General features: G+C 32.0%; 2 protein-coding genes and 1 long non-coding RNA gene across 3 annotated transcripts; 1 reads left to right on the forward strand and 2 right to left on the reverse strand.

Annotated features, from left to right (window-relative positions):
* LOC109128113 lies at nucleotides 21-797 on the forward strand. Its single transcript, XR_002034573.1, has 2 exons — nucleotides 21-269; nucleotides 461-797. It is a non-coding gene; the product is annotated as an uncharacterized LOC109128113 (long non-coding RNA).
* On the reverse strand, nucleotides 1,501-2,550 carry LOC109128116. The gene is made up of 2 exons (XM_019233908.1): nucleotides 2,280-2,550; nucleotides 1,501-2,173 (listed from the first exon to the last, which is right to left on the reverse strand). Exons 1-2 carry the CDS (start codon nucleotides 2,457-2,459, stop codon nucleotides 2,048-2,050), a joined length of 306 nt encoding a protein of 101 aa, XP_019089453.1. The 5' UTR covers nucleotides 2,460-2,550; the 3' UTR covers nucleotides 1,501-2,047.
* On the reverse strand, nucleotides 4,021-8,142 carry LOC104733306 (F-box/kelch-repeat protein At4g25710-like). Its single transcript, XM_010452892.1, has 2 exons — nucleotides 8,121-8,142; nucleotides 4,021-5,422 (listed from the first exon to the last, which is right to left on the reverse strand). Exons 1-2 carry the CDS (start codon nucleotides 8,140-8,142, stop codon nucleotides 4,251-4,253), a joined length of 1,194 nt encoding a protein of 397 aa, XP_010451194.1. The 3' UTR covers nucleotides 4,021-4,250.

Below are 11,871 nucleotides of genomic sequence, written 5' to 3' on the forward strand. Positions count from 1 at the left end.
AAAAAAAAAAAAAAAAAAAAAAAAAAATTGCAACGTTCAATGGATGATCAAGCTTAGAAATGGGGAAATAAATAAACCAATTTTGGGAAAGGAACCGAACCGTTCGTAGGCAAACTCGAGAGGGTGAATCTGATGAGAGAGAGTTTATTTTCCTGGCTACTGATGGTTGATTGGATGTCTGTGTCTACTGAAAGTGAGCAAATCATTTTCAGCATTCCTTTTCTTGCAACCTCTTACAGCTCGTTCTCAAATCATCCCTGGCATAAGAAGTAAGCTTTCAAATTCGAACTCGTAGCAAGTTTGTTTTCTTCTTCTGGTTTAGGAGGTTTTTGAACTCATGCCTTATTGCTTGTTTCGTCGTCAATTGCCACTTTATATTTGGAACTGAGAGCAAAAATTAAGAAAGAAAAAGATAGGGGGTGATGTTACTTAAACACTTTTATTCTTTGCTTTGAAGCAGCTGAGCTCGGAGTGAAGTGTTTCATCTTGTGTGATATGTAAAAAATGGATCTACATCTACACTGATGGAAGAGCAGCAGCTGGATTGGAAGGTTTGTGATCTAACAGCACCTTTTCCTGTCTCTCGTTCTCTCTGGAAACATATAGGGAGACTGAAGAATCAGAAATAAAAATCGTTGGAAACGCAACTGACGCAATCAAGTTGCACGTTTTGTTTTCTTCCTAGTTTAGGAGGTTTTCTGAATTCGTTTGGCTCTGTTGTTGTATTTACTTTCTATTTATGTTTTGTCCCTTTTTGTTAAAACATGAGAAGTCTTTCCTTAAGTCTTGAGAACTCTTGCCTTAAGTCTGGTGAAGTCTTGTCTTAAGTCTAGTGAATTTTTGCGCCAAATCTGGTGAAGTCTTGCCTCAAGTCTGGTGTAGGTAGTCTTGCCTCAAGTCCAGTGGAACTTTTGCGCCAAATCTGGGAAGTCTTGCATCAAGTCTGGTGAAGTCTTACCTCAAGTCTAGTGAATTTTTGCGCCAAATCTGATGAAATCTTGCCTCAAGTCTGGTTAACTCTGGTAAAATCTGCTGAAGTCATGCCTCAAGTGTGTCTTAGACCATCTTTATTGGTTAACTAGAGAGATCCTTAAGAAAAATCGTACGGCCTTCAGTACAAACAAAAGTGAACTAGAGAGATCCTTGAGAAAAATGTATGTAGTCTTTGGTACTTTGCCTCTCTAATGTTTTACGATTTGTGTTAAGCTAAACAAAGTACAAGGCACAAACAAGAGTGAACTAGAGAGATGTATGCTTCGCCTACCTAGTCTAGTTTATGCTATGTAAAAATCCAGATTCACCAAACCGGAGACAAGAATTCAGGAGGCAAGATTTAACCAGACTTGAGGAAAGATTTAACCAGATTTGAGGCAAGCCTTCACCAGACTTTATATGGAAGTTGCACAAGTGGGTGACGACCAGTAATGCTGGATAAAAAAAACTGGAGTGTAAATTTGATCTCTTTTTGAATGTTTAATAATCGATTTAGCCTTCGACTAGATTTACCAGAATTGAACACGCTGTAAACTCAAACCTGCCTGATCAACAAATGGTCTGCATAATTAGCTATGTTAGTTCAGTACAGGGGGATACACAAAAGACAACAAAAATTCTAAGCCTAGATGTCTCCACATTTTAATTTTCTTATCATTATTATAGCTCTTCTGTTGCTTCTTCTTCGCTTCCTCTTCCAAAGATCCATCTGTTCTTACACTCCTTCATCAGTTCTTCAATGCTATGTGGCTTCTTCTTTCCGTCATCCTTCAAATATTCGATCTCTGAGCGTAATGCTTTACACTCCTTTATCAGTTCTTCCATGGTCGAATGTGAGTCCTTAGAGTTTCTCTTTTTCTTCCTCCTCTTCTCTTCACAACATCTTATGTCCTCTTCTTCACTCATAGCCTCTCTCTTTTTCTTCCTTCTTTTCTCTCCACAATCTCCTCCATCCGTTATTTTTGCTTATCGACGCTTTTCAGAAGGAGTATGCTCTTCAACCTGTCAAAAAGGAATAAATGCTTCCTGCGAATGCCATCATAACAAACAAAATTCATTGCAGAGATCGGATACAAAAATGAAGTACCTTGATAGCAGAAAGAGAGAAAAAGTCATGGTCGTCGACATAACCATCTTCCAGTACATCCATCTGTGGACCAGTCGCCTTCCGCGTCTTATCCTGGCAAAATCATATTGAATTTATAAGGTCTAAGAGATCCCCTCACTACGGCCACTGACTAGGACATAAAGACTTGATAGGTTAAATATCAAAAGGTTTAAATAACCTTAGCCCTTCGTTTTGCAAGAATCTTCTTTGCTTGTTTCTTCTTGCGGTCAACTGTGCTTGTCAGCTCTTCCAATTCATTCAGCATTATCATTTTCCTCATCTTCCTTTCCTTTCCCACATCAGGTTCTACTTTAGCAACTTCCTTTTTTTCAGGGGTCAGAGCTATCTTGATTTGCATTCGCCATCTACAAAATCAAGCAGTATGTCCATTAAGAAACTGACAGACGCATGGATTGGTAAACAACAAAAGGTAAAGTCTTTGCAGTCTATGTTTCTCATATAGCACTATCACGTTTTGGTTTTGCCAAAGATGCTCCAGATGAAGGCAAAACCCATGTGTCTAAGCAAAAACCCATGTGTATAGACATACTCAATCATATAGAGAAGAAATAAGCAGAGGAGTGAATGAAATGCAAAAACCAAACCAAGACTTACCGGTCATTACATACTCAGGAGCAGCGTAACCATATGTGCCCATGACTCGTGTACTCAAGAACAGTCTGAACAAATTGAATTGGCCGGAGAAATTCCAGCACCTCTCGCACTTGGACCCCTCAGCTCGTGACACACAAATATGCACACACTTTGTTCTCTCCCTCCACATACTCTCCACTGTGCTGCACACTGCTTACGATCTCCTTCATTGAAGGCAATACATCCGAAGTTTCATGGCTATAGTCCACTCTCATAGAAATGCATTCACTATGATCGAATTCGATCAAAACAGTAGTTCACGAAATAATTAATAAACTTCATATCAACAACATTTACTTGCAAAGAACACAAACTGAGTATAGCAAACCAGTAGTTTCCCTCACACCAGCCCTAACATCCATGGACAGCCGTTTACCCATTTCATACAATTCAATGTCTGGTTGAGCACGCAAGATTTTTCTCAGAACAGCATAGGTAAAAACTTAAAAACAAACAAGTGAGACTTCATAGATTAAAAAAGGTCACGCAGTTCTTACTTAAGGAGATGGTTGAAGTCATTCTTCAACAAAACAGGAAGATCGTCACATAGAATTATAATCTGGAAAAAAAAGGAAAAGCAGAATTACAACCGAAACAAAAAATACATATACATATGTATTAAATCATAAATAATGCTAGCTAACGGTAACGAATATACTACTACACATTTGAAAACATGCATCAACTAAAAAAGTGAATAATGTATTGTTTAGAAAATCCAAAGGAGGGAGATGCAGGTAAGTAATTAAGGTCACGGGGCTGCTGACTAATCTCAGTCTCTCATGCCTTTGTATAGTTGTTACACAGAAAATTGCGTATCACCTATTAGTCTATTTCCCAATTTCTGAACCTTCCTTTGTCCAAACACACATTGCAAAAACATTCTGCCAATTATAAATATATGTTAATGATGGGAAAGGAGTTTTAAAGAAGAGAAAACTTAGCTAGGTAGCTGTGGTTACGCCAAAAGCAACCTTGAGACCAGTGTGCTGGAAGCCTTGAACCCACTGCTTTAGGTGTTATACCTGAAACAAACGGACGTGAAGAAAAAAAAAAAAAAGAGAAACCAAAGAAGAGGACATGGGAACTCTGGACAACGTTTCTATGACCAGGCTGAGGAGACGTCATTGTTACGGTTCCTCTAGAAACAAAACTCTTTCAGCTGTCAACAAACAGTAAACTCTTGTTCATACCAGTTCTCTTCTATATTTACGAAAGAGAGAGTGATCTTTAAAATAACGAAGCAATTAGAGCAATTAAGGAAAAAATAAATAAACTTAACAAATCGAAATCAAAAGCCAATAATAATTATACTAAAGTACCATCATAGAATAAAACAGCATACATACTAGAGTAGCATAGAATAAAACAACATACAAGAGGAGTACACCATACAAAAGTATGAGACGGCATTCTGATGAGTACACCATACAAAAGTAAAGTATGAAACGGTTCAAGCATTCAGAGAGGGTTAAAGCATTCTGAAACACATTCATCAGAGAGTAGCAGAGAGAGCCTTGTTGATAGACACTAACGTAGGGACCTCAACCATAGGATCATACCACTCAACTTTCCCCCAAATTTCACAAGTATTGCGCCTTTCAAGCGCAATCTCCGCACACCAAAGCATATCCGTACTGACGTGAGGGCGGTTCCACAAAACAACTAGCTTTCCACCATAATTAGCCATTTTAACAAAAGGATCATCCGGAGGTAACTTGGGTAGTCCTACCAAACCCATCACATTGCTCCACGTTCTTACCTGAGGGTCATACCATCTCAGAACTCGGTCAGAAGCAAGCGAGTACAAAACATCATCTATCTCGCAATAACAATCTGAAAGCAAATATTGAGACATGGCTTGTCCAACGTTTTCCCAGCAACCTTCCACTGGATTGTAACCAACCATGATCCCCCAATTCCCCACGTAGACTTTTCCGCCAATACATGTGCTTAGGGTGATAAGCTTGCCTTGTGCCAAGCTGCAATGGATAGGCACCAGATCACAGGCTTGTTGTGTTTTTGTTGTGTCTAAAACCGTGAAGGAGTTCTTCATGGAATAATCCGCCGGGGCATCATCTGCTTTGTACCATCCTGCTACGTATATCTTTTGATCAAGGACGCTAGCAGTGACTGTACTACTTAGCTCCACTGGCAAGCTTGGAGCCTCGCGCCACGTGTGAGACGTACAATCCAGAATCCAGACACTAGAGGAGGACGCTTTACCGTTGGATGGGGTTCCAAGGTTATAGATATCAGAACCAACCGCCACGAGGTTTCCATTCGTGACCAGAGGAGAATGGGGAAATGGGACTCTAGCCAAAGCATAACCACTTGACTTCATCTCCTCCTCCTTATCACTAAGGGTTCGATCAGGTTTCCGGCAGAGGGTGAACCAGGCAGGGCCCTTTCCTGGAGGCAATATATCCATGCACACATAGAGACGACTCTCCATGCGTCCCAAGAGTGACCGTATCTTGTAAAGGCCCGGTGAAGACAGGAGAGATCGAAAGCTCTTGGAGACCAGTGAGAGAATCGGATAGTATAATATTGGGACGCGTGCGATGATTAACAATAGCAAATCATCGGGAAGTGACGGATTTGGGGTCGATTGCGGCGTCGTCGTCGTTGTCTTCCTCTTCTTCCGGTTGCTTCCAGGATTTGACACTCAAACGTGGAAATAGTAAAAAATTCACCAATCAAAATACAACAAAACCACCATGTCATATTTATAAAATAAATCAAAATTAAAATAAAGAAAAATAAAATAAATTAAGGAAACAAATTATGTAGACGTTTTTTTTATTAAAGAAAATATATCGGTTTAGGTTTATAAAAAAGAATTAGGGTTAAATTTTACAACTAAACAAAATTATATGTCGGCTTTGGTTTATAAAAAAATGGTTAGAGTTAAACGAAATTATATATCGGTTTGGGTTGTGGTCAGGGTTTAGATTTTATAACTAAAATAAACTATGTGTAGGTTTGGATTTACAAAAGAGTGGTTAGAGTTTTAAATTTTTATAATTAAACAAAATTATATGTCGGTTTTGGATTTACGTAAGAGTGATTAAGGTTTAGATTTTAAAATTAAACAAAATTATATGTCGGTTTGGGTCTACAAAAGAGTGGTTAGGTTCTAGATTTTATAATCAAACGAAATTATATGTCGGTTTGGGTTCACAAAAAATTGTTAGGATTTAGATTTTATAATTAAATAAAATTGTATTTTCAATTTGTGTGATTTCGGTTTAGATGTTATAATTAAAAACTACAATATAATGATATACATAATTTGTTTCCATAATTGATAGGGAATGAATAAAAGAGATTCACCCCTAGAATTGTCCAAAAATCTATATATATATATACAGCTCGTTCTCAAAGAAAAAATATTGGGTTCACCCCTAAGGGTGAACCTCTATTATTCACCTCTCTTAATTAATCAATCAAAATACAACAAAACGTTATGTCATATCATATTTACAAAATAAATCTAAATTAAAATAGAAAGACAAACAAATTAAGGAAAAAAATTCTGTAGATTTTTTAATAAGGAAATTAAGTCGGTTTGGTTTATAAGGGAATGATTAGAGTGTAGTTTTTACAATTAAACAAAATTAAATGTCGGTTTGGGTTTACAAAATAGTGATTAGGGTTTAGATTTTACAATTAAATGAAATTATATGTCGGTTTGGGTTTATAAAATAGTGGTTAGGGTTTAGATTTTATAATTAAACAAAATCATATGTCGGTTTGAGTTTACAAAAGAGTGGTTAGGGTTTAGGGTTTAGATTTTATAATTAAACGAAATTATATATCGGTTTGGGTTTACAAAAGAATGGTTAGGGTTTAGGGTTTAGATTTTACAATCAAAGAAATTTATATGTCGGTTTGGGTTTATAAAATAGTGGTTAGGGTTTAGATTTTACAATTAAAGAAAATTATATGTCGGTTTGGGTTTATAAAATAGTGTTTAGAATTTAAATTTTACAATTAAACAAAATTGTATTTCAATTTAGGTTTATAAAAGAGTGGTTAGAGTTTAGATTACAGAATTAAACACAACTAGGGGATACCCCGTGCTACAGCACGGGTGTATATTTTTTGTTAGTAATTTGTTTTTGTAGTTTTCCTTTTTCTTGATTTATGTACTTAAACTTATTTTCTAAGTTTATATAGTGTTAATTTGGATATAAAAACATAGTATGTTGGTACTTTGCATAATATAGCTTCTTACGGAAACAGAGACACCGCAATATTGAATAGTAGCTATGTAAGAGGATATGACTTTGGTCTTTGGATTTTAGCTTCAATTCGTTTTCCCTAAAATATATAAAAAATAAAAACAAAATTGAGATTTAAATTTTAAGGATATAATGTATTTTTAAAACATATACATAGAGGTTTTAATAAAAATATAAATGGGTTTTTACCTTCTCATCAACCAAAATCAAACATATGTAGGTGAACAAATAGAGAAGATGCTTTACTCTTGGCAATGAATAGAGATATACAATATCATATATCCCTATATATAGTATAAAAAAAACTTTGTGAGCAAGCAAAGCTTCATAATTTAATTATAATTGGATATAGTATTAGGAAAATATTGAATGCTAATGAAGGTATTGATGGAATTAGTTTAGAAAATCTGTGAAAATAAGATAATTTTGAAATTAAGATTAGATATAAAAAGAATATGATTCCACTTGTGCTTTTGAGATTGACGCCAAACTAAACAATGGAATATATTTATGATATAATGAGATTTGTATCATTTCTATTAATTATTAATTATGCTAATTAAAGAATATATTAAAAAGTTTGCAAGAATTATAAATTCGAATATGCTATTATATTCACTTAGAAGATTATTAGTTTCCAGAATCTAGGACCTATCAATATTTGCTAAATCAATATCCGATTTTTATGGATTACTTTTGTTAAGTTTGTTCTAACAGTTAATGACGATTTGATTTAATTTTTATTGTTCTAGCAGATCAATCTCGGTAATTAAGGAAATATCTGAATTTTTGGTAATTAAAATCTATGGTTTTCATTTAAATACCTTAAAGGAAAATGAAATCAGAGTGTTTGCCTATAACGAATAACTCTGGTTGGGATCTTAAATAACTAATCTTGAATGAAATAATATACTGGATCCGAAAAAGATTAATCTGGAGTACAAACAGATCCGCAGGTTTTTTTTCCTTCTGTTGTCGGATATTTTAGGATCCGCGTCCCGACCCATAATTTTTTAAGTGATAGATTGAGGGCATAATGATCATTTGTCAAAAACGAAACTATAGGTTAATTTGATTAAATTTTGTGATTCTCTAATCATTTTTAACGAAAAACCTACCCAAAACCAAGTTATGGTCCATTTTGAGTCTAGGGATTACTTCTGCTTTAATAGTATATATTATATGTCGGTTTGAATTTATAAAAATGCAACTTGAATTTAAATGTTATAATTAAAAAACTATAATATAATGTTTATAATTAAAATTGAATTATATACAGATTGTATTTCTTTAATTAATAATTTGTTTCTTTAATTAATAAGGAGTGAATAAGAGAGGTTCACCCATAGGGGTGAACCCAAGAATTGTCCGTTCTCAAATCATCATCATCATCATGATCATATCCCTAGCTGTTTTTATCTCTCTAGAGAGAGTAAGCTTTCAAATCCCGAACTCGTAGCAAGTTTGTCTGGTTTAGGAGGTTTTTGAACTCATGCCTTATAAGATTGATTGTTTTGTTTACTGAGAGATCAAAATAAAAAAGATATACTTTGAACATCATGCCTTATTGATCGTTTCTTCATCTGATTATTACTTTTCAAGTGGCTCAATTGCTCAGAGCTTACCTGTTTATTATACATTCTAAAACCTTTTTTTTATATATAATTATAAAAGATCGATTTGTTCGTTGTCTACTTAATATGGGTAGGTAGAGACTATCATCCCTATTCGTTAATATCTATGCTATACGTGTAACTCTGATTTAAGGAACTTTCGTATATATTGAATTAATTGTTAACCAGTTTAAACAACAGATCATTTGAACGACAATTTTAAGAGTTTAAAAAAAAAAAAAACATAGATTATAAAAAGATGAAAAACAAATTAAATAAAATGTAAGAAAAATGTGTAAAGTATATGTATCAAATATTAGTTATTTATTAGTAAATGTTGTAAACTATTAGATTTTGTATCATATATAATATGAGATTTTATTATAAAATAATCTGATTTTGTTTGACAAAAGAACTTAAGATATAAAAGTGGATTTAAAAATATATGTCAATTGTACCAACATTGATAAGAAAAGTATAATTATTTGGAATTGAAAATGATATAAAATTGTTTTTAAAAAAAGAAGAAAAAAAATGACAGGTATCACTTAAAGAGAATGCCAAATATCACGGTGTGAGTAAAAGTTAGGAAAAACCTTCTCATATTATATAGGAAGAAAAACTAAATTGACCCAAATTAAGAGTTTAATTACTAAACTAACTCATAAAATGTGAGGGTTAAATGAGTTATTTTTTTACCTAAAATACTCTTTTTGCTTTATTAGGAAAAAAAATAAAGTCAAATTTACCCTCCCAGAACTTTTTTTTAAGAAAATCTAAATATTTTCAAAAGTCTGTTGGACTAATTGTGACAGATTTATTTGTGTACGACATATTTATTTTTGCACAACCGATTTATTTTTGTATGACAGATTTTTTATGACAGACTTATTTTGGACGACAGAATTTTTTAACACAGTTATGACAGATTTATAATTGATGACAGATTTATTTTTCACGACAGACTTATTTATAAAGACATCACATATTTTCACAATATAGACAGATTTGTAAAATGTCTGGCAGATTTATTTTCCTCAGTTATTTCAGATTTATTTTCTTAAATTAAAAATCTGTCGTAACATGACAGACTTTTTACAAAAAATAATTACTAGGTTAACCTCTAGTGATAATAGATTTGTTTTAAGTTACGACAGATTTTTTAATTTAACTAAAAATCTGTCGTTTAATAACAGATTTATAACATTTTTAAAAAATTGCTAAAATGACCTATGTGAATACTATATGTTATGGCAGGTTTTTTACGCTATGACAGTTTTTTTATTTGCTTCCAAAAATCTTGTGTTTGATAACAGATTTATTAGATGTAAAATGTAAATATAGTGACAACAGATTTGTTTTAAGTTATATTTTTCAGTCATATTTTTATTAATTATATTTAATATAAATCATATTTTCAAACTCTTATATTTAAAGCATATTTTATACATTTTAATTTCCTAAATCATATTTAAAATATTAACCTCATATTTTAAAATCATATTTTTATATATTATATTATATTTTCATAAATCTTATTTTAATACTTTTTATATACATTACTTTTTAGTTATAATTTCATACATTATATTTTAAATAAAACGTATTTAAACTATATATGTTAAACTTCATATTTTTAAATCATATCTTTATACAAAATATTTTTATAAACAATTTTTTGAATATTATTTTTATACATTATATTTTAAATCATACTTTATTTTTAAAAATTATATTAAAAATAAAAATTCTATTTTTTAATCATTTTATATTTCTCATTAATCATATTTTAAATCAAAATATTAAATGCTATATTGTATTTTCGTTTTAAAAAAAATAAATAAAAAACAAATTTTCTGGGTTTTTAGTCTATTTTTAATCACTTTATATTTTTCATTAATCCTATTTTTAAATCCAAATATTAAATGATATATTAGTTTTTAAAAAAAAAATTAAAAATTAAAAAGAAAATTTTCTGGGTTTTTAGTCTTTTTACCTCAAAATTGTGTCATTCTAGTTATTGGATAGGTTGGAGTGTTAATCTAGCAATTAATTGCTAAATTTGTGTCAAACTGGTATATTTTCACATAACTAAATGGGTTATAATAAAAAAAAATTAAGCTTACACAGAAAGAAAAAAAAATGTATGTATTACAAATTTACAAACCAAATGCATTTGTTTATTACACTCAAGTCAATACAAATATTTCGCTTTCCTTTTCTTTTATTCACAAGATTTTAAAGTTAAAAGTTTACACAAACCCAAAAAAAAAGTATCTATATATAATAGCAAATCCATTTTTTTTTGTCAACTTTTAATCTAACAAATAAGATTGGTTCCAGTTTTAATCCAACGGTTTAAAATTATTAATTGTGTCTTTTCGTCGCACCCCCATCTTTTCAAAAATCACACCTCTTAGTTTTTGCATCTCTTTGTTATACCTCCTGGTTTCAAAAATCATATCCATTCATTTTTACACCTTTTAAATCACACCTCTTAGTTTTTGCATCTCTTTGTTGTACCTCCTGGTTTCAAAAATCACATCCATTCATTTTTACACCTTTTAAATCACACATCTTAGTCTTTGCATCTCTTTGTTGTACCTCCTGGTTTCAAAAATCACATCCATTAATTTTTACACCTCTTAATTTCACATCTCTATATGTTACACCTCTTTGTTGTACCTCTATGTCTTACACCTCTTTGTTATACCTATTATTCATGTCTTTTCATTACACCCCCATCTTTCAAAAACCACACCTTTTAAATCACACCTCTTAGTCTTTGCATCTCTTTGTTGTACCTCCTGGTTTCAAAAATCACATCCATTAATTTTTACACCTTTTAATTTCACACCTCTATATGTTACACCTCTTTGTTGTACCTCTATGTCTTACACCTCTTTGTTGTACATATTATTCATGTATTTTCATTACACCCCCATCTTTCAAAAATCACACTTCTTAATTTTAACACCTTTTAAATCACACATCTTAGTCTTTGCATCTCTTTATTGTACCTCCTGGTTTCAAAAATCACATCCATTAATTTTTACACCTTTTAATTTCACACCTCTATATGTTACACCTCTTTGTTGTACCTCTATGTCTTACACCTCTTTGTTGTACCTATTATTCATGTCTTTTCATTACACCCACATCTTTCAAAAATCACACCTCTTAATTTTAACACCTTTTTATTTCATACATCTATGTCTTACACCTCTTTGTTGTATCTCCATGTTTCTCATCTGTT

The sequence above is a fragment of the Camelina sativa genome, chromosome 12 (assembly GCF_000633955.1).
Source record: "Camelina sativa cultivar DH55 chromosome 12, Cs, whole genome shotgun sequence".
Taxonomy (NCBI): domain Eukaryota; kingdom Viridiplantae; phylum Streptophyta; class Magnoliopsida; order Brassicales; family Brassicaceae; genus Camelina; species Camelina sativa.

Bases quoted from the DNA above. Each gene is read 5' to 3' on its own strand.
- LOC109128116 (XM_019233908.1), bottom strand. From the start codon at position 2,459: ATGCAAATCAAGATAGCTCTGACCCCTGAAAAAAAGGAAGTTGCTAAA. The intron at 2,174-2,279 runs GTTATTTAAACC...TGATTTTGCCAG, and splicing joins TTGCAAAACGAAGGGCTAAG to GATAAGACGCGGAAGGCGAC.
- LOC104733306 (XM_010452892.1), bottom strand. From the start codon at position 8,142: ATGGACCATAACTTGGTTTTGG. The intron at 5,423-8,120 runs GTAGGTTTTTCG...TCCACGTTTGAG, and splicing joins GGACCATAACTTGGTTTTGG to TGTCAAATCCTGGAAGCAAC.